Source organism: Neomonachus schauinslandi, chromosome 5 (assembly GCF_002201575.2).
Source record: "Neomonachus schauinslandi chromosome 5, ASM220157v2, whole genome shotgun sequence".
In the NCBI taxonomy this organism is placed as follows: Eukaryota; Metazoa; Chordata; class Mammalia; order Carnivora; family Phocidae; genus Neomonachus; species Neomonachus schauinslandi.
The window spans coordinates 62,242,155-62,263,782 of record NC_058407.1 but is presented as its reverse complement, the minus strand read 5'-3'; the positions used below and the strand labels follow the sequence as shown (position 1 = coordinate 62,263,782).

The following is a 21,628-nucleotide window of genomic DNA, read 5'->3' as shown; positions in this document are numbered from 1 at the left end:
AAAGTCTTTCCAGACAGCAGCCTGTCCCTGCTGCCTCTTTTGGACATAGTTAGTGCTCCATGTATGCCTCCCATACGATGTGGGAGTCCCAGCCTAAAGCTGCCTGACAGAGCCGGCATTCGACACAGACAGAAGACTCCTGCTCTTTAGGCCACATCCCCAGCCAATCTAGCTTTTTCTTCAAGGGAAAAGGAAGGAGGAGGGAAAGAAGATAAATAGACAAGTTTAACTCTAGTACCTAAGAACATGTGAAAGAAATAATTCAAGTTACAGACCAGGAATCCCCAGTGTGGGGAACAGGTCAGAGAACACCAAACATGTCAAATATTAACTTATTTACCAAATAGGCAGGCCAGGGAAGGCAGGTTAAATTTTTATAAATCCTGGTTTTCTACAGAAGCAGAGACCCTTCTATCCACTCCCCTCTAGATTTGACCAGATAATATTCCAGCTGATGATGATACACTAAAGTGGGGTATCAGGGTGACTGATGAGAAAATGAGCTTGTACCCCACCTGGAGCTCAGGAAAGGAGAAGGGGCTTTGCCATGCTGTTCAAATTACTGTATTCTGGTCCCTACATAAAGAATAGCTGCTTGAATTACCCAGCTTCTCCTGTGAGATCCTCATTCTTTGTTCCAGTGGCCCAGAAAGCTCAGTATTCAGCACTGTGCAGCCTCCTCTGCCCCAAGACTCTCCCCAGATCAAGCTGGGACTGGTCTCCTTGGTTCTGTTTACCCTTTAAAAAATACTTTTACAAACAAATCTTTCCCACCCATCCCCCCCGAGACCCCAATAAAATAACATGGGAGTAGCAGCTGCTTCTACAGTTTTGTTTTGAAATGGTGTTAGATAAAATAAGGGAATAAATAGAGAATGGGTAAGAGGCAGAATCTCCGTCCCCGCGTCACACTGCCAGAGGGAGTTCTAGGGAAGAATCTTCAGGGGGCCTGTCCTCACTCTGCTGTGAGCCTTTCTCCACCACACAGCCCTCTTCGTTGTCCGTGCGGAAGGGGAGGCTCGAGGGGGACCACGAGGGGCGGAAGTCTTCATCCTCAGGCTCCTCAGGGCTACAAGCTTCGGGCACTAGCGCTTCTAGAGTGGACGTTTTCCCCACTTCCGATTTACACAGGGCAGCTGGGTCTGTGGGGCTACAAGCCACCAGTGAGGTAACAGGGAGAGAGAAGACATTCAGATCCTTCTCCTTGGGGAAAGAGGCTGGGACTTCTTCGGTACTGGGCTCTCCTTTCACCCCCAGCACGGGCCTCTGCTCCACCTGATAATAGACCAGGGGCCCGCTGTTCAAGTAGGACGGGCTGTTCACTGCTGAGGCGGTGGGGTGGTCCGAGTTCTCGGCAAAACACAGGACCGAGGAGCCGGGGGGCAGCTGGGCCTGGATGAGAATGGGGGCGGTCAGGCCGGGGCACAGCTCTTCGGGAACAGCCAGGGGCTCCTCCAGGATGCACACGCCCAGGCTCTCTATGCTGGAGTCCAGGCTGGCGCTAGAGCCACTGGAATCTTCCTCTGCCTTGAGCCGCTCCAGTTCCTCCGCGCTCTGCAGGTGCATCACTGCCGTCTCGTTCTCGGCGAGGAACTCCTGGAAGTCCTGTGTCTCCGAGCCCTGTGCTCCCGTCAGGCTGCAGCTGGCCGTGGGGGATGGCTCCTCATCTGGGGCCGGTGCGCGGCTCACCTGCCGCTTGCTCTCCAGCTCCAGCTTCATGATGGTGTGGAGGTAATGAGTCCGCACCCGGATCGGATTAAACTCAATGCGCCCAGCCATGTTCCCACAGCCATCCCGTGAACAGCCGCATGGGAAGGACATGCGATCCACCTGAGGAGAGGACAAGAAGGTTGAGGGAAGATGAGACCACCGGATTTCAGGGCGGGGCTAGCAGATAGGAGCTGGCAAACATGGGCGGCTGGGATTTGAGGTCGTCTTCAAAGAGGAACCACCGGGAACAAACGGAACGTGCAGCGCGACCTAACAGGGCGCCAGGGAGTAGTTACCAGACCGCCTGCATTTCAGTGCCGGCACAGCCGCCGAGTAGCAGTGTGCCCTCAGGAAGGGCCTCTATCTCGGGGGCCCCTGGGCGGTGCAGTCACTTAGGCATCCGACTCTTGGTTTAGGCTCAGGCCATGATCTCAGGGTCCTGGGATCGAGCCCTGCAGCAGGCTCTGCACTCAGCACAGAGTCTTCTTGTCCCTCTCCCTCCCCTGCTGCCCCTCCCCCTGCTTGTGTTGTCTTTCTCTCAAAATCTTAAAAAAAAAAAAAGTCCTTTATCTCTCCAGGGCTTTGTTTCCTCTTCCAAATAAAATGTAGCCAAAAATCCTGTTAAAGGGTCTTTCCAGTTAAAAAGTCCAGAGATACCTCTCTGAATGCTGACAGTTCTCAGAGTAGAAGAAATTTCTGTGCCTCAGAGACTTTTCGAGAACTTACCTAGTTTATTGAGAAAACAAAGGCTGGGGCCCAAGCCTACTGCCTTCTGCAATGAGAGGGAAAGAAAGTAGAAGATCTAGCTGGTCCAAAGCAATATATCCTAGGGAAACTAAGCGAAAGTGCCTTAGTTTTGCTAGGGTGCTATAATGACGGTTCAAACGTAATCATGGCCAGCTTTTCACCACCTGCTTCATTTTCCCCTGACGGTTGACCAGTTTAGGTCTGGAGCAGTTACTAAGATAACTAGCTTACAGACCAGGAACATCTGGGAAGGAAATCCTCTCTGCCTCCGTATCTCCCTTTTGGACCCCAAAAAGGAAAGAAGCCCACATATACCAAAAATAAAATAAAAAATACAAGCAAATATGTATATACAAATACACAATGTCTTCCTATGGTAACAACTTCTAGAACTCTCCATTCCAGTTCTTAGGAGCAGTCCAATTCTTAGGACTATTCTCAGGACTATAACAGACTGATTCATTATGGGACTTCAGTCTGAAAAGCAGTATTTGGCCAGATCTGCTACAGCTATTACCTACCTAAAAATAAGAAAGAAAAGGTTCATTAGGATACATTCAACCACAAGGACTCAGCACCCACATCCTCAGTATACAAGTCCCAAATAAATTTCGTCCTTTGGGATGGTACTGCTGTTTTCAATGGAGATACGCCTGCTAAACTGTCCCTTGTCAGGCTAGGGGATGATGTCTTCCATCTTTCAAGACACTGGACTTAAAGCTCTGCCAGGCCAAGTCCGATCCTGAATTATAAGAAGCCAAGAATTGTTTTGAGTTTTACAGAACTGGAGTAGAGGTCCTGTGAGTGTTTGCAAGATAAAACCTAAAGGCCTCACCTCATCTCTCTGCTTCCTTTCAGCTCATGAAATCAGTCAATATTCAAGGAACAGTTACTAATGTTAAACATACTAACCCATGTTCTCCCATTTGCTGATAGCTGCTTCTTATCACTTCTGAGGTGAGAAACACAGGAAAGCTAATTGCTACCTCCCCAGCCTAGGAATCCTGCCATGCTTCGTGTTTTTCCTTGGTGGAGGAGGGCAGTGGAACCAGGGAGTGTTCCCAGTCATGGGGAATCCACCCACGGATGATGGGCAGCCTCCCGTGTTCCTTGGTACCCACATCACATCCCCCGGCCTCTACAGTAGATCTACCATCTCAGGCTAACTTGGACTGACCTGGCATTTAATCCCAGCCTGACTACAGGCACATGCTTCTGGGTCACAATACAGGCGACAGTCACAACCACACTCTTCCCGTGACAGGCGGATGGCTCGAAGTTCTTGCTTCTCTTCAGCATCAATGCGGTGGACCCCCGAAGCCCTCAGCAAGGCTCGTCGCCGTTTGGTGGGCAGGGGCTGCAGGAAGAAGTAATCATCCACCTCCACGTTTTCCACATCAATATCTTCATCTGAAACATCATCCAGGGTCAGGCCATCGGCCTCCACCGACTCCACTGTCCCATTCTTGGTCAGCTGCCAGAGACAGGAAGGAGAGGTTAGCCTCGAGTGTTCTCAGCAGGCACCTCCTACTCTGGGCACCTCGAGCAGCAGAGCCCAGCTGACCTTCCTGCGAGGAGGGCAAGATCCGGGCTGCTCGTAGCACACGTGGCTGATGAGCACTGTACATGAGGCTAATGCGGAGCAGAAGGGGACCTTTTTAATTTTATTTTGTTTTAATTAAGTATAAGTAGCCACATGTGGCTAGTCGCTCCCACACTGGATAGTTGAAGAGAATAAATGTAGAGCAGGAAGGCAGGAAGGCTTATGTGGCTCTAACACCTCCCTGTCAACACAGGGCCTATCACCTTTCCAGATCAAAGTTTCTCAAAGCCCGTATCTCATCTTCCCTCCTAGAAGACAGACATACCCTCCATCCCCAGACCTGTGTCCTGTACCTTCAGCTAACTTGCCTTCTAACACAGGGAGGAGGTCTGTCAATGGCTGCACGTTCCTTGGATGTACAGATAACCTTGCAAAACACCCTTCCCTCTGCACCCCAAAGGACCCAAAACCACATTCTGGGAAGAAGAGTACACTAAAGTGCATTACAAGGCTACCAGGTCTTTGTCAATGAACCTGAATCCCCACAGTGTGAAGAATTATCTGCATACACAAGAAGAGCTTCGTTTCACTGGGAGGAGTAAAAAATGACCAAATTATTTAACAGCTATCAAAGAGAGCCCTCACTTCCAACCCATAGCCTAGAATATATTCGTTCTCCTTTCTAATTCTTTTTCTTTGATTTCAGAGAAAAGCTGTCTGTGAAGTAGGGTGGCATATATAATACTGAGGTACTATCTATGGGCAGAAATCTGGGTTCTCTGGGCTAAGAAGGACAGAGAACCAGGAAAAGGAGTCTTCGTGGCAGGACAGGTTGAAGACAATCTGGCTGAATGAGTTTTGAAAACTCACTGGAGAAGTCAAGGAAAGAAAACGAGACTTCGTGATTCCCAGGGCTCTGGAAGCTACTAGGAGGATGAGAGCCAAGCTCCTGGAGGGGCTGGTTTATTTCATCAGACCCAGCCACGGATTAGTGCTAGTAAAGGAACAACTCCTGGGAGAGAGATGATGCAACAGACTCGGCTAATCAGCTCCACACCTGTTTTTGTTTGTGGGGAAGTGGGAGAGAGAGGGGACAAATACGGTGGTGCTTCTGGGCGTTTCCTGGTCTGTTATTTATGTACCAGGCGGACTCACGATGAGGGGCCCTTCTGCTGACCTTGGGACTGCTCCCACCTGTTTTGCCGGGGATGGCCCCCTCCTAAGCACCCTCCCTCCTGCCGTCCTCTCAAGGGAAAGAGATCAGAGATGCAATAGGAAGAAACCCACGTATTCGTATAACACGATAGAGGCGGCATTTCAAATCAAGTGAGAGAGTCCTCTGGTCATTAAATGATATTGGGGTAAGTGGATATTCTTCTGAAAAATAAATCAGTAAAGTTGGATTCCCAAGTCATACTACTCTTAATAATGAATTCCATGTGAATAAAAGGCCAAAATTTAAAAAAAATAATGAAAGTATTACAAAAAGTATAGGTCATTAAAGCTACAGAGCACCAGGAGCTTTTCTGGGGAGGGCTGGCGGGGGGGGGCGGGGGGACAGGCTAAAAAGGAAAATATTAGATGGCACATGGGAGATGCGAAAGATGTATTTCTTAGATCAACAGCCTCCCCTGGAGAGTACTAAAGATAGGAAAGATTTCTAAGAAAAGAGAAAACGACCCGGGGAGGGGAAAGTAAGGGTTTTCTCTTGACACAGAAAGATGTATTAGTTATCACTACTGTCACTGCTCACTAAATCGGCTACGGAGTGGGCGTCCTGTGTCAGCCTTGAGCCTGCCTAGCTTGTCCCTAGACCTCTGACAAGGGAGGCCACAGAACAGGATGGAATTGCGCTTTCACAGGTCATCCCTCTACCGGATCTAGGAAGGAGATTCTTCTAGGCAAAGGAGAAGCCTTCACTGTAAATGATGAGAACAGTGTTTATTTCCCCCGCTGTTGCTATGGCAGCAGGAAGGTGATAGGGTCAGTGACGGAATTCCTCAGACACAAGAAAGGGACGCCTCAATGTCATTCCAGTTAGAAAAACAGGTGGGAGGCTCTGGGGCTAGGCTGCGGGAAGGAGACATAGCTGTCAGACGGAGAGAGGAGTGAGGTGCCGTTAGTCCACATTGTCTGCCCTCAGTTCTCCAACCACAGCTCATTCTGGTGTGGCCCGTTAGGATTTCACCCACAACCCTGGAAATAATGCAGCTTTGGGCCCACAAGAAACTTGGCCGGGCCGAAAGCAGTGTTCTCCAAATCTGGAACTAGGAACTCGGGGGGGATTTCTGCGGCCTGGTAGGAAGTATGGCTGCGGCATGCCAAGCAGTGCCGAGAGCAAATGGGTAGCCGTAAAGAGCCATCCTGGTAGAGATGGGTCGTCTTGCAGCCCCACTCTCCTCCTGAACTTGGAAGAGCTGGTGTGGCATCAGACGGCAGGCCCAGTACCACCGAAACCGAAAGAGCTATCTGGTAATGCTGTTGTTTACACCCAAAAGACCACCACCTAGAGGTGACGGGGGTTACAGAAACAGCAGGGTCTGTCGGAGAAAACCTGTTCTGTGCACGGGGACAACAGTCAGTCATGTGACAAGAAACTGAAACAGTGTGCCTCCTCAGGTTCCAAGGGTGGCGGACTTGAATGTCTTCAGGTATTTGCACCTTAAACTTTTAAAAAATATGCTGAGGCGGCGAGGGTAGGGAATTCTAGGGAAGCCATTTTGCTCTCTTGTGTAGACTCCCCACCAGAGGCAAAAAGAATGGCGTCTCAGACTGAGATGTGATTCCAAACCTGAGGCTTCGCACTTCTCGCTGGAATCTCTACATGCCAAGGGCAACAGTCAAATGAAAAAGAATAAATAAATCATCAGGAGCCCAGGACGGTTTCCCACTTTATCTTGGCACACAGTTAAGTACCCAGACCCCAGACCCCTTAGGCACCTTCATCTTCTTGGCATGGAGTTTCTCCTCCTTCAGGTGCTCACGAAGAATCTCCCGATGGTTCACCTCCTGCTCCTGAGCAAACTCACAGAGTGTGTAGCTGCGTACGGAGTTATGGCGCTGGGCCATGCCCAGCGAGCTGCCACCCTGGCTGGGCACACTGGTGAAACCCTGGCGCCGGGCGAAGTAGTACACGGTCACCTGGTCAAAGCGTACATTCTTCCTCCGCAGCTGCTTCTGCCGCTTGAGGATGGATGTGGCTGAGAAGGAGCACAGAGCGGTTTTACCAACCCCGAAACGGCCAGCCTGGGGCCCTTGTTCTTTCTCAACTCTCGTCCAACGTGCTCTCTGTACCTCGAGACCCTGCTATCTTCCCACCATCCATGCACAGCCGGGAAGGACCCTGAACATCGGCTGGTCCGTACCACTGCCTCCAGACTGACTCCACCCAGACGGATGACCACAAGAGCTAATTTTAGACATCAGCTGGGAAGAGGATCTCTAGGTGATCTTTTCAGGGTATAACAATCTATATGGCTTCACTGTCCGATATGACAACCCCTAGCCACATGTGGCAATTTAAAATAATAATTCAAAATAAAATGTAAAACTCAGCTCTTCAGTTACACTGATCGCATTTCAAATGCTCATAGCTACATATGGCTAATGGCTACCATACTGGGCGGTGCAGATATAGAACATTTCTATCATAACAGAAAATTCTACTGGACAGTGTTATCTATAGCTGGGGGTGGTGTACTTCTTCTTTAAAGGGCCAGACAGCAAATACTTCAGGCTCTGCTGGCCATGAGGTCTCTGCTGCAACTACTCAACTCTGCCACCACAGCATGAAAGCAATTACAGTGTGTGTGGCAGTGTGCCAATAAAACTTTATTTACAAAAATGGGCAGTGGGCCAGATCTGGTCCATAGGCAACTTCTGATCTACAGAATCAGAAGTTCTTTCCAAGAAATTAACGGAACCATTAGAATTAAGAAATCCAGAGCTGCCCTGGTTGTCCAGGCCGCATTTACGTCCTTCCAGAGCTACAATTGTGTGGGACTCTGGTGGGTAAGGGGAGAATCCTGGACTTCTCCTTCTTCAGTTTAATTCAGCCCATTCTGGGGACCTATAAACCACAGCATAGGAAAAATCAGCTAGAATAAGTCGGACCTAGGTCTATGATATTAGAGCAATAAAGTCCTCCAAAGAGTGAGGCTGGGCCAAGAGTGGAAAAGCCCCCAGGCGGAGAGAAGCTGTCTCAAGGACTGCAGTGGGCTCTGCCACTCAGAGGACGTGGGCGGAGGCAGGGGGTGGAGGGGCTCACTCACGCGTGAAGCTGGCAGCTGTAGGAGGATTGAGGCTGTCACAGCTGTCAGCACTGTCACTGCTGGAGATCTCATCATCTGAGTTGGAAACTGATGAGCCCACATCCACATCATCAAACTTCCTCTTGAGACTCGAGCCCGTGAATGCATCCATTGGTTTCAAAGGGGTTTCCTTGGGGAGCCCACCACGTTGGCCCCAAAGCCCCTGCTCACCACCAGTTAGCCAGGTACATTAGGATTCTGCCCAGGGGAAAAGGAGGAATCAGCATTCCTGTCCTGAGCCAGACCCCTCCCGAGTCTATACGCACAGCTCTCCAAATGAAGAAAGTCAGCCCCTGAGCTAGCACTGATGTCCGGTCTCGCGAGACTAGGTCATTTCTCTAATTACTCTGGCCAACGTTCTCCTACTTTTACTTCCCTTCAGCCCCTCCAGTCTCAGTCACTCACAGAATAATGAGATGAGTAACAGTGGCACCTTTCTGAGCAGAGTGAAGGCCTCTGGCTCCAAGCCAGCTGGGCTCTGGGTTTCATTAGCCCGGGGATAATGGTAGCTCTCCTGTGCTCACACAGGAGCGCTCTCCAAGGGGCCAGCAGGAGGGACTGGGGACCACAGGCAGAATTAGGCTGTGCCTAAACCTAGACTAGATCCAATTATTTTTCCTAGTGAAAATTTAGCCTGGCTTTTCCCAAAGTGTATATATTAAATCAACTAGTTCCATGGATATTAATAGCTTTACATGGAAATAGGACCTCTGTGTCCAAATAGCTTAGAAAAGTGCTTATGAGAGGACAGCTTGGAGGCTTTAAACTAGCTGCTAATGAGCATGGCGAAGGGTGAGAGCAAACATAGCGCAGGGGTCCCCACACCCGATTATGGAGCGCTTTGTTTCTCGGGGGCAAGTGATTCTTGGAACGCACTTTGGGAAATACTGCTCTAGGATCTAAGGTTCAGAGTATATCAGAAGCCAGGGAAACAATTTATCCAGATCTTCACAAGGGTGACCTTTCTCGCCAGGCTCCTAGAAGGGTCAAATTCGGTTCTAAAGAATGGACTGAAGATTAGAATCTGCGCTGCCTTCAAAACCCAGACTCTTTTCCAATCTCATAGAGCTCTGTAAAATAGGGCTCAGCTGGCCTATCATCGACCCGTGTGCGAGGAAAACCTAGAGTCACCATCTTAGCCCTCCGTAAAGAAGCCGGCAAGGGGAAAACAAATAGCAAAAGAAGTGACAGTTGACTCTGGTGTCGTCAATATGGCAGGGAGAGCTTTCAACACGTCACGCACACACACGAGTCCGGGAGAGTCCACTTCCCAGGGACAAATCTTTCTCCTTCTCCACCTTTGGACTTAAGTTCCCAAGAAGATGAATCTGCTTGACAGAAATGCTGTCAGAGGCGGAGCCACATGGGATGACATGAAGCCTCCCTGCTTTGCCTCACTAATGCCAGAATCTCCGCAGACTATGATCTCACTAGTTGCTAATTATGCAGCAGGAATAACAACACTGCCCAGAAAGACAGAGCTGCATTACTGCACAGCAGCTGCCCAGAATATACTGTGGTGTCAAGAGCTGCCTGCTACAGAGCTGGTCTGCTGGACTGTGTCTCTCGGAAGCAATTTGCCTGCTCTTGGGTCAGCTCTACAGAGTCAACCAGACCTAGTAAGTACTCGAGGGAAGATATTTCCTGATCTATCTACCCAGATCTCATCAGGATTCTGCATTCGAGTCACAAGATGTACCTAAGAAACCTCAGCCATCGTAGGTCTCAGACAAGCATATTCCTGAAATAAATTTGGCCAGGGAGGAAAAAAAAAAAAATCAAGTACTTGTAATTAAATTTAAAAAGGAACCCAAAGTGTCAATTCCGTTCTTCAGGTTACTGATCTTATCATTAGAGGTCACATTCCTAGGACATATTAAGAATAGAGACAGCCAAGGACCTTTTAATGGGGTAAGATTTCAGCTGGTTATTAAAGATACCTCTTAACTAACAAATTTCTCATTCCATTCGATGATGGGGGTCGGTAATCTTTACAATTGAGAACTTATGTGGGTGGGATAAAAAAGAGAATAATGTTGACCACCGAATTGAATTTTTCCTCCCCACTTAAAAAAAACCTTATAAACCACATGAAAACTCAGACTGAGCTGAAAATCTGCTTTCTCAGAAAGGGCCTAAGTCCAATTCAGTTTTAACTGAGATGTCCAGCGTTGCTACTGGGAAAGTGGCTTTTTCCTCAGTCTGGGCTTCATGACTGGAGGCAAATGTGCAGTCCTGTTCTTTCTTCCAGTGTCCCTTTGCTTCCAGTAGTGTGGCTTCCCTTTGAATATTTCTCTTTAAGCCCTGCATGAGGTTGGGTTTGGTCCCAAATCATCTTTATTATTAAAATTCTGTCTTAACCCAGCTGCCCTCAGGGGTATCACTTCTTCTGGTGCAGCAAGGATTGCTGGCTGCTCCATTCTCCTTCAACCCTTTTCTCTATGTCTTCCCCACTTCCACTCCTGGAATAGTGGCTTCTGGGCAATGATAAGAGGGAGGTAAGAAAGAGGGAAAAAAAGAAAGAAAGAAAAGAAAAGAAAAAAGATGTGAATCCTAGGAGAAAGGTATTTTCCTTAAAATGCCAGAGAATCATCTGAACCCATTGGCTATAGGTAAGTAATGTGCATACTGACTGAGCTCCCCTCACCCTACCCAGGATCTGTCTGCATCACTTTCTCTGACATTCATTCCACTATATATATATATATATATAATCCATCAATTCTGTCCTGACAACCAGTATAAATTTAAATTTCAACCCAGCCTTCCTTGTCCAACTCTGGTGTGAACTTGACTTGTCAGAAAAAGATACTCACTGGGCACCAACAACAAACCTCCCATCCACTTCCACAGTGGCCTGAAGAGAACTTTCTTTGCAACAGAAACAACTAGAATAGGTCCCACACTTTCCAGTTCATCACATCAACCTCTCTTCAAACCACATTTTGAAATCAGTCATTCCCACCTCTCTCAACCATTCACTGGCAGAGGATCAATGCCTGTGTTCAAGAGAAACACTTGTGAGTTATACTCCAACCACTTAAACCCATACAGAAATAATGAAGGTGAGACTGGAAATGCAGGCCGTAACTGACAGTTAACTGTCAAAATGACCAACTCAAACAACAAACGCTTTTGGAGAAAATAATGCAAACCCCTATAAAAGCTTTTTAATGCCAGTGAAATGAAAGGTCAGCTGACACTTTCTGGCTACATGCCTTATGGTCTTTTCTCAAGTGTTTCTAGCTGAATGTTTCCCAAAGGTGTTATGAAATAAAGCATATCCACAGTATACAGAAGATACGAGGCTAGCACCAAATAAAGATCTATAGCATATGTGCATTTTAGTACTAGAGCTAAGCCTTTTCGGACCTGTAGGATTCCTATTACAACCTCCCAAAAAACAAAACAAAATAAAAACTACAGCTTATGTGAGACTAGCAAAAGAGGGACTGCCCAGAAAAAAATCCTGTGGATTCAAAGTGTATTTGCAAAGTTTGGGTAATGAAAGCCTCTCTCTTGAGTATAAAATAATAAGACAAGGTATATCTCACAGGAGAAAGCCTCTTCACTCCACTGGAACCCAGCCTTCTGCTAAAGGTCAAGGGACCAAAATCTCTGGTAAGATTGTCGGGGTTATCTTCTGTAGCTGGGTTAGAGGAAGAAGGCAGCCTTGCTGCTAAGTGTTTGGATAAACCTGAGTAAGATGACCTGACCTGTTTCCCCTTTTACAAGATACTGCAGTTGATTCTCAAATACTATGAATTTCATGGATCCATGTGTCCTTGTGATTACCAGGATCATGAACTTAGAAAGTGCTTGAGTGCAAACATACGGTTTAAACTAGGTATTTTAAGGAAGCCCTCTAACCCTCACTCCGTTTTTTGTTTTTTTACCCATTCACTAACACACGGTTAGAATTTGGCTTTCCATGTCTGAACTACCGTGGTAGGGAGGATACAAGATCTTTGTGGGAGACCGGGAACGTGATGCTGCAGGAACCATTAACTCTCAAGGATATCCAGTCATTTATAACTCTGGCACACACCAACATCCTGCTGGCTTTGGAGATTAGCAAGATGTAAAGTCAGAAAAGAAAATGAAAATCTGAATCAACTATGGCTTTACCTTAAACTGAAAACTGCAGAACAAGAGGACACTGTGTCTCTTGGGGAGAACTTCTAACATTTCATATTGAAGAACGATTTGTGTGTCACACTGCCACTCTAACCCCTTTAAAAGGCTAAATCAAGACCATGGCACTAAGAGGGATGGATGGCAGTCAGCTGCATGTTTGGGCCTGTGAAAAATGATCAAGCTAGCAACCAGGGCAAGTGATGCTTTCGTTTTCTCCCACAACGCCAGAAAAATGGGAGACATCAGGAACCTGAGCTGAAAGGACATGAAGGCATCAGTTCCCTTTAATGGACACCCCTGCTGAACCCTTCAGCTCCCGGCCCATGTCTCTGATTCCTGCTAACCTTCCCGCTCATTCCAATCGTCTGCAGCCCCTGCCCAGCCTTCCTCATCCTTTCCTGCCTGCTACTCACAAATTCCCAACCACTCCTCCCACATTTTCCTCTATCCGCCCTCCCCTTCCTTCACTTCCCTCCATCCTACATCATCTCCACTCCATTCCGAACTCAACCCTCATCCGAAATCCTGCCAGCTTCCAAGCCGCCCATCGGTCTCCCCCGAGCTGCCCCCGCAGTCCGGGCCCGCGTCCTCCGTGCCCCTAGCTCCCACGCCTCTCCCGACTCTTTCCCTTCCCGGCGGCGCCCTGGCTCCCCGCCCCCCGACCGCTCCCGTCCGAGCCTCCCTCATTTCTGACCCCTCCATCCGCGCTGCTCTGGGTTGACCACTCCTCCACAGCCGCCCGAGGGCCGATCCCGAGAAAGGATGAGGCGGCACCCTCCGCCCCGCACCCCCAGGCCCATTACCGGCCCCGCCGCAGCTGCCTCCTCCCGTGATGATCTCTGCCGCCCCCGCTGCCGCCGCCGCCCTAGCCCGGGTGGGAAGGAGAGAGGAGATAGCGAGTCCCGGGCCCGCGGCGACGGTCGGGGAGTTCCCAGGGCGGCAGGGCTGGGAGGGAGGGCGGGTGGGCAGGTCGGCCGGCAGGCGGCGGAGGGCGGGCGGCTCCAGCAACTCGGGCGCCCCCGGTAGCAGACGCCCAGAACCGCCCCGGCTCCGGCTAACAATAGGCTCCGGCCGCAGCGCTCTGGCTCTTATAGGCGCCGGCACGTCCTGACCGAGCCCCGGGGCAGGCTGGGAAATGGAGTCTACGTGCCAGCCCCACGCCCGCGGCATGCCGGGAATTGGAGGCGGCGACCGGCGCAGAGCCGAAAGTCGTCTGCAGACGGGCTCTGGAGGCGGGGTCTCTGCTGCAGTGGAACCTGGGAAAGCGAGTTTGGCGCCGCTGCAGCCCTTTGAACAGGAAGGGGGACAGCCTCAGCCACAGATCTTAAATGACCAAACGAATCTGCCTCTAAAACTCCCCTTTTCCTTTCGCCAGGACCACACTCGGATGCCTAAAGAACATAATCCCCCTTATGCTCGCCCATGGGAGCTTCGTCTTAAGCAGCATAACATGCTGCAGCCTGCCCAAGGTATAGAGAAGAAAATACAATGTATTGAGTTACCGTAATACGTATTGACTGGTTGATGTGTTTCCTATCAAAAATATTCTTACATGATCTCTGATCTTCACAACTTTGCAACTCATTTTTAAGATGGGATAAACGAAGACTCAGAAGTCAGAAGTTACATGTCATTTGTCAAGGACACCCAGCCTCGGCTTCCGGTCTCACTCAGAATACGAGTATAGGTCTCTTCTTTGACTTATAAGGCTCTACCACATATAGGTAGGTACATCCCCTCTCCCTACTACCCTCACCACCCCCCACCCTGTCATCCATCTTGTTTCCTTCTACTTTTCCCCTCCTGTATTCCGTTTTAACTACATTGGCCCATTGGCCTCCTTGCAGTTCCTTCAACGATCGAGCTCTCACCTCAGGGCCTTTTCCCTAGCAGGCCACATACCTACTCCATCACTTAATTATTTGCTCAAATGTCCCCGTATCAGATTTTCCTTAACCATTTTTCTAAAATGGTGCTTCCCCTTAGTCTCTATCCCCTTGGCTTATATATCTTCTTAGCATTTACCACCTGATGTATATTTTTCAGTCTTCTCTCACTTGACTAAATTCCATGACAGCAAGGAATTGCTTTGTTTACTGTATCATGCACCCCGTACAAAGCCTGATATTTGACATTTAGGAACTCACTAGATATTTACTGGATATTTATTGGATGGATGGCAGGACTTAAACTCAGGCTGGTTCCATAGCCTAGTGTACTTTTCACGGCAACCACGAACTATGGAGCCAGATCTGCTGGTTACCAAGCCATCTCAGTTTATGAACTGAGAAGTAGGCTAACTTGGACAAAATGCCAAAGATTCCAGTCCTCTCACCTAGGTGACATCAGAGGCTCCATGAGGCCAGGAAACAACAGTGCGAGATGAAAAAGCAGATCACAAAAAAGCAGTCCTTAGCGTACCATGCACTGATCATCTCCCTATCTGCTGAAATTTAGGTACGATATAACATGTAATCCAGAGCCAGACTGCCTGAATACAAACCCATCCCTCCACTCAGTTGTAGTATGACCCTTGGCAAGGTATGTAACTTCCCTGTGCCTTAGCTTCCTCATCTGCAAAATGGGGAGGACAGTATGAATTTCATAGGGTTTCATGAACATTAAATAGTTAATATAGTATGTTTACAGTATAGTCAGTGCTATGTAAATGTTCATGATTCTGTCTTTCCTGGACACACACATAACAAAAAGAGAAAGCCCCAGACAACTCTATAGAATCAGTGAGCGGAATTATAAAATAATAGCCAAAAGGCCATGTTGGTTAGGCTAAAAAAGTGTCTCATATGCCCACGCATCCACAGTTTGAGTCACAGAAATTCATCAGGGTACCATCAGCCTCAATGCCCACGATTAGTAGGTTAATGACACCAAATTAGAAGATAGCCAAACCAAAGTTAGCACACCCTTTGAGAACACAGTAGAATCCAATTTGGCAATAAGCTCTGTATCAGTCAGGAGATCACCTGGACCTGTAACAAACATCACAACTACATATCACAGAGTCACTTATTCACCACATTTCATTGTCTTAGTAGAATCACTAGATAAGTAATAGTGCCAGTTTGCCCATAATTGCAATTCTGCCCCCTGCCTAAGCAGAGCCTATAGAGGGCAAATGACCAGGAAGCTCAAATGCAGAATAGAAACTACAAAAACAAAGTGAAAAGAAATGCTAATAGCCTTTGATGTCTAAATCTAAATGTTACTGCTTTGTTCCAAACCACACTGTAACATATGTATGAACCAGCTCAGAATACACAACTCACGAATGGGTGGTTTGTTTTAGGGAGAAAAATGTCAAAGCAGAACAGGAAGAAAAGACATATGAAAACCAAAGTTCAGATTTTATGTCTTGGGCAGCTTACAAATCTGTCTTGCAGTTATGTCCCTACACATAGAGGTGATTTTGTAATCCTAAATTTATTGAGCAATTGGATAAGGGTACTAAATACAAAACTGTGTTTTATACTCAATATCCTTTTTAATCTCCCAAACAATCGTATGAATTAAGTATGATCTCCTTTTTAAGATGAGAAAGTTGAGGTTTAAGAGAATATTTTGTCCAAGGTCACATCTAGGAAGAGCAAGATTTGAACAGAGACTTATCTGACACCAAAGTATATACTGTATCAACTATTCTTTACCACCAAAACAAGAATACACTCTCGGGGGGGGGGCGGGGGGGGGGGGGCGGTTGAAAATTAATAGGTCAGGTGATACTATGTGCTAAACGTCTTAGAGAAAAAGAGTTAACCTGTAGATTTAGCCCTGAGGTTGACATTACTTTACTAATTTACATTTAATTATAATCCAAATCTAGAGAGGTAGGCACTTCTTTGTGACTGGTTGCACAACAACAAAGAGATCAGTATGCACAAATCTGGGGAAAAGTGCCACAGCAATTTAAAGGCACAAACAATGAAGAAGCTGTATGCTTCAGTAAGATTTCAAAAAGGACACACACAAATTGATCTATATATGTGCACAATACACACCCTATTTAAAAAAGCAAAATAACAATCAGGTTTAAGGGGGTTGAGTGCGGGGGTGAGTTTAGCGAGGGCAAGCTTAATAAGCCTAAAGGAAGTGAATGGAAGTCTGACGCAAAGTTTTAAAGATGTGTAGGGAAAGATAAATAAAAAATCGGTCATTAGAGTTCAGGAAAAAAACAGGAATCTGTAGCAATTAAAATGAGGAATGTTTACCTCATCTTACACAAATATATGAAAACACAGATTCCATGTGAGAGACTGGTTAGTACTCATGCCCCCAAAGAGCCCACACAGTACAAAATAGTACAATAATGTAAGTACAATAGTGTTTTTTAAATAGCAAGTTTCCTTATAATTTACATTAATCCAATTGAAAATTTAAATTCATATAGAACTTTTAAACCTCTGAATTTGAGAATGCAAATGCTAGACTTAGGTACAGTTTGTTGATTAGGCCTGTGTTCGTAAGAACACAGAGGAGATCTAGAAGTGAAAAGGAAAGATGAAGAAAAAGAGGAGGAAGTGGAAATAGAGGGACGTTTAAGGTCAAAGGTAAAATACAAGGTCATTAAACGAAGCAAGAAGGAGAAATAAAATATTAAGTCAGAAAAAGAAAAACAGATGCTGATGTCACATAGAGCATCTTTTTTCCATTCCATTTTGCAGTGGTAGTAAATTCTTCCTCATTTAAACCTTAGAGCTTGTATAATGAAACAAAAATTTAACCACAAACAGAAAATAAATATTCTAGCTTTAGGGAAAGCCGTAGCCTACAACTGAGAACATAGATCATTTTAAGGAGAAGCGGAAGAATGATGCAGGATACTCTGTATGAATTTGTACATAAATGATGCAGCTAGGTGGGGCATTTGTGCCATTCCTATTGAGACTGGAGTTCTCATAACAGACCAGTAGAGGCCACAAACAGATCAAATTCCTATAGAGGAACCATCCACAGCCAAAGAAGCAGAACAATTCAGTAAAATGATAAAACGGCTCAACTTCAGCTCTCCGATCAAGCTATCTGGAATTGTTAGGTATTGGCTAGAGAAAAAAGCTACAGTGAAGAGGGATAAGTTCAGTCTTGACTTCAAATATTTGCACCCCAAATCTGTGTTACTTTCAAAACCAAACGCTGAACCTTCATTCAACCCTTCACAGTAGTTTAAAAGACAGCCCCAATCTCTGCAACAACCCTGTCCAAAAGATTTGCTGAGGGGTGCCTGGGTCGCTCAGTCAGTTGGGTGTCTGCCTCCGCCTCAGGTCATGATCCCAGGGTCGTGGGATTGAACCTCGCATCAGCCTCCTTGCTCAGCGGGGAGCCTGCTTCTCCCTCTGCCTGCCACTCCCCTGCTTGTGCATGCTCTGTCAAATAAATAAAATCTTAAAAAAAAAAAAAAAAAAAGACAAGACTTGCTGAGAATACTTGAGGACAAAGGTTTTCAGAACACTCCTCCATTAGGCATAAATTAGAAAGGACCAGTTCCATTTTGCCAAGGCTTCTTCACTCACCAAGCTTCCCTATGCTCCTTCAACCCAGTGGTGAGATCACACTCTACCCCTCACAGCTACCTAGTGCCTGACTGTGCCTGATGTTCAGGAATCAGAGTATCTGCCCCCTTATGTGGACCTTTCTCCGGTCTCCCAGGTTCTGGTTGTCTTGTATTTGATGTACTGTACTCTCTTTCCAGGCACTATGACCATTTCCATTTCCCCTCCCTTTAAATAGCTTCCTGAATAAATCATTTATGTGGGTAAACATTCTTACTAGGCCATAATATTGGACAGTCTTATTATTTAATAGTCATATTTCTGTTATGACTAGTACTTAATCCTTGGAGTCCTGCAATGACCTATCCCCTCCTTTTATTTCCCAATAACTCCCTTTTAACTATTAAGTCTTTATATAGCTGATTCTTCTAGATAAAACCTACCCCTTCAAGGGAACAGTACACACAATACTCAAATAGGAGCCTACTCCACTTCTCAGGAGGGTCTAAATCTAACCGTTCTCGCTCTCAAATACCCTCACTCTAATAAAACCATTTAACTATCTACTCATTTTAAATATCAACTGGCAGGGCGCCTGGGTGGTTCAGTCATTAAGCATCTGCCTTCGGCTCAGGTCATGATCTCAGGGTCCTGGGATTGAGCCCCACATCGTGCTCCCTGCTCTGCGGGAAGCCTGCTTCTCCCTCTCCCACTCCCCCCGCTTGTGTTGCCTCTCTTGCTGTCTCTCCGTCAAAAAATAAATAAAATCCTTAAAAAATAATAATAATAATAAATATCAACTGGCACATTGTTAAAAAGATAAAATCCAGTAAATCTTACTTCTAGGAATATATCTTAGAGGCACATGCAAAAAACTTATGAAGATGCATTTTCAAATGCACTTAACCTAAACATCTATAGGGAATGGCCATCTTTAAAAAGAATGATGTAGAACTATAAATTCTAATAATAGAAAGATGTTCAAGATGTTAAATACAAAAAGCAAATTGGAGACCATTAGTGTAACATGAGCCCATCTGAGTATTTGTCTGTGTGTGAGAGAGGGAGGGAGGGAGAGGGATGGGGGGTGTTCTAAAATGATTATCTCTTTAGAGTGGGACTAGGAGGTAAGAAGGAAAAGTTATACCCCTCTTTATTGTTTGAGTTTATCATTTTGTGTATATTTTGATAATAAAAAAGCTAGTTTAAAATTTTCATTTAACTGAAAGGATCAGTAATAGTAAATAGATGTGATTCGTAAAAGCAAGTGGAATAATCGCAATGTTCTATCACTATACCAATTCTTACCAATTGTATAGCATTGGCGCTATACTTTTTGGAGCTAAAGAAAGCCTAAACAATTTTCTGGTTAATTTAGGATCTGTGATTGCAAACTTGTATAAATTAATTTCTTTTTTAAAAAGATTTATTTATTTGAGAGAGAGAGAGAGAGTGCACAAGCAGGGGTGGGCAGGGGCAGAAGGAGAGAGAGAGAATCTCAAGCAGACTCCCTGCCGAGCATGGAGCCCGATGCTGATGCTGGGCTCGATCTCATGACCCTGAGATCATGACCTGAGCCAAAATCAGGAGTTGGATGCCCAACTGACTGAGTCGTGCATGTGCCCCTATAATTTCTAAATATATGTATATATTTTTTTCTATAATAAATTTCAAGACTACTCTGAAAAAACTCTAACCTTAAGTAAATTAGTAACTATAATTTGTGGTAAATATATTTAAAAGATTTCTATATATCATTTGCAGTAAAGAAGAGTCACAGATTCAGAAGGGACCTTAAAGGTTATCTAGTCCAACCCTCCCAGCCTAATATTCAGACAGAATAATAAAAAAACAAAAACAACCAAAACCAAAAAACTAATAGCAGCCTACTGAGGAGAGAACTGACTTCTCTGAAACTGAGAACAGTCCCAGGAACTTAATACAACCAGAAATGCCCCTCTTCTGAAACAGGGACATCTGGTAATCAATATTTTCATTTAAAAAGTATTTTGGCCTAATAATGTCAAGTTACCCAGGTCAGTTTTTAAAAGTCACTTGACTTCACTTTCCAGTTTCAAAGTCTTCAATTTGTTTCAAACCAAAAGAAATCAGACCATGTTGTAGGTTGATTTTAATGAACAAAATTCTCTGTATAAAAACATTTAAACTTTATCAAATGCTTTAAAAACACACACGCACAGATCCAAATCCATTACAGAATCTTTGAACATTATCTTTTTTCTCCTCAACATAATGTGTAAAGGGATTTCTGGATAAAACTCTACATGTGAAAAAAGACAACCCATAGTCTTACACGTTTGCACACGCACACACACACACGCACAGACACACACATACACACTCTTGAAGAACTAAAATAAATGGGAAGAGTGTGACTGGGATAGGAATGAATTTCTCATAAAGCTTATATAAAAGAACACTACATGAGTAAAAGAACTTCCTATACCAAGGAAAGACGCAGAGAGGGGAAAGAGAAAGCAGGGGCTAGCCAAACTCATGAATAAATAGTTTGAGAAGCTCATTCAAGAACAGTGAATATGGGGAGTTCCAGATGACCCCTCATTTTCACCACTTCAGAGTCTGTGAATCTGATAACTGATGATGCTTCAAAACACGTTATGTTCTCGGTTTTTGTAGCTCTTGATTTGTTCATCATTATTTCAGTGTGGTTTGTGCCTGTCAGTGGTTGCTTCCCCAACTGTCACGTGGTGTTGCGTCCTATCAGCCGGCAGAGCTACGGTCAGAGACGGCAGCAAGCACAGGGTATTGCAAGGGTGGCATCGTGGCTGGCGGGTAAAACGAGCCAGATTGCCCAGGTTTGGGTTTCAGCAACACTGCTTGCTAGCTGCCTGTCGCCCAGCAAGCTCCTTAGCCACTCTGTGTCTCCATGTCCTCACCTTCGTTAGGGATCATTATTACCTACTTCATAGAGGATCATTAAAGAGGAGTTAAACAAGGTAATCCACTTAAAGAATTTATCACACTATGAGGCACAAGTAAATGCTCAGTAAATGTTAGCTAAAATTACGATTAGTCTTGGTATTACAGGGCGACCAAAAGAAAAATTCTATTCTACCTCTCTGTATTTCTCCTCTTTGGTGAGGTGTTCAGGGGCCGACTGTGGCAAAAGCCAGTATGTATGATGCAAAAGAGACTGAGGATCTAGTCTTAGGAATATAGATGTTCATTTTTATATTAGAAAAAAATTACATGGCTCCATATCACAAACTTTAACATCTTTCCATGAAACATCACACAATTCTCATCATCATTATGCCCTACAAACACCCTAAATGGTGTGGAGTTTCTAATGATATTCAACGACAACAGCGTCCATAAATTTTAACTAAGAAACCACAGCTGCAGAAATGCATGTTGGGCAATAATCTGTGTGCCACAAGAGCTTGGGCCAACAGATGGCTGGGATTCTGCCTCCATGGCCTGGACTCCCCCACACACAGTCAGATGGGTCAGGTTCCCGCAGACCTTCCAATCTCCATTAGCGAGTGACTCCCTGCGAGAGGGAAGCTTCCAAGGGGTGAAGGAGGCAGCGGCCACTGAGGACGGAATGCCCGGCACCTACTTCAGTATGATATGATAGCTATCATTGGTTTCTGCTGTAAAAAAAAAAAAAAGAGAGAGAGAGAGAGAATAAT

At 45.9% G+C, this 21,628-nt stretch overlaps 2 protein-coding genes across 8 annotated transcripts in view; both read right to left on the bottom strand.

Annotated features, from left to right (window-relative positions):
* Nucleotides 1-798: 798 nt before the first annotated feature.
* Nucleotides 799-13,269, bottom strand: CSRNP2 (cysteine and serine rich nuclear protein 2). Its single transcript, XM_021704807.1, has 5 exons — nt 13,251-13,269; nt 8,272-8,508; nt 6,941-7,200; nt 3,635-3,931; nt 799-1,830 (listed from the first exon to the last, which is right to left on the bottom strand). The coding sequence occupies exons 2-5, from the start codon at nt 8,420-8,422 to the stop codon at nt 907-909; spliced, it is 1,632 nt and encodes a 543-aa protein (XP_021560482.1). The 5' UTR covers nt 8,423-8,508; nt 13,251-13,269; the 3' UTR covers nt 799-906.
* Nucleotides 13,270-20,070: 6,801 nt separating this feature from the next.
* TFCP2 (transcription factor CP2) overlaps nt 20,071-21,628 on the bottom strand; it is a 59,831-nt gene continuing 58,273 nt past the window's right edge. For 4 of the 7 annotated variants that reach the window (XM_021704937.1, XM_044914842.1, XM_021704939.2 and 1 more), the window contains one exon: nt 20,071-21,589. In XM_021704937.1, coding sequence (XP_021560612.1) covers nt 21,552-21,589 — 38 coding nt within the window. In that variant the 3' untranslated portion in view covers nt 20,071-21,551. The remainder of the gene's footprint in view (nt 21,590-21,628) is intronic. The other 3 variants (XM_021704938.2, XM_021704940.2, XM_021704942.1) reach the window with 1 other exon arrangement.

What these genes read in the sequence shown, in the direction of transcription:
- CSRNP2 (XM_021704807.1), bottom strand. Translation starts at nt 8,422, where the DNA reads ATGGATGCATTCACGGGCTCGAGTCTCAAGAGGAAGTTTGATGATGTG. An exon ending in TCCATGCCAAGAAGATGAAG is followed by an intron (nt 3,932 to 6,940) that starts GTGCCTAAGGGG and finishes TGTCTCTGGCAG; the next exon opens with CTGACCAAGAATGGGACAGT. An exon ending in AGGCTGGGATTAAATGCCAG is followed by an intron (nt 1,831 to 3,634) that starts GTCAGTCCAAGT and finishes TCCTCTCCTCAG; the next exon opens with GTGGATCGCATGTCCTTCCC.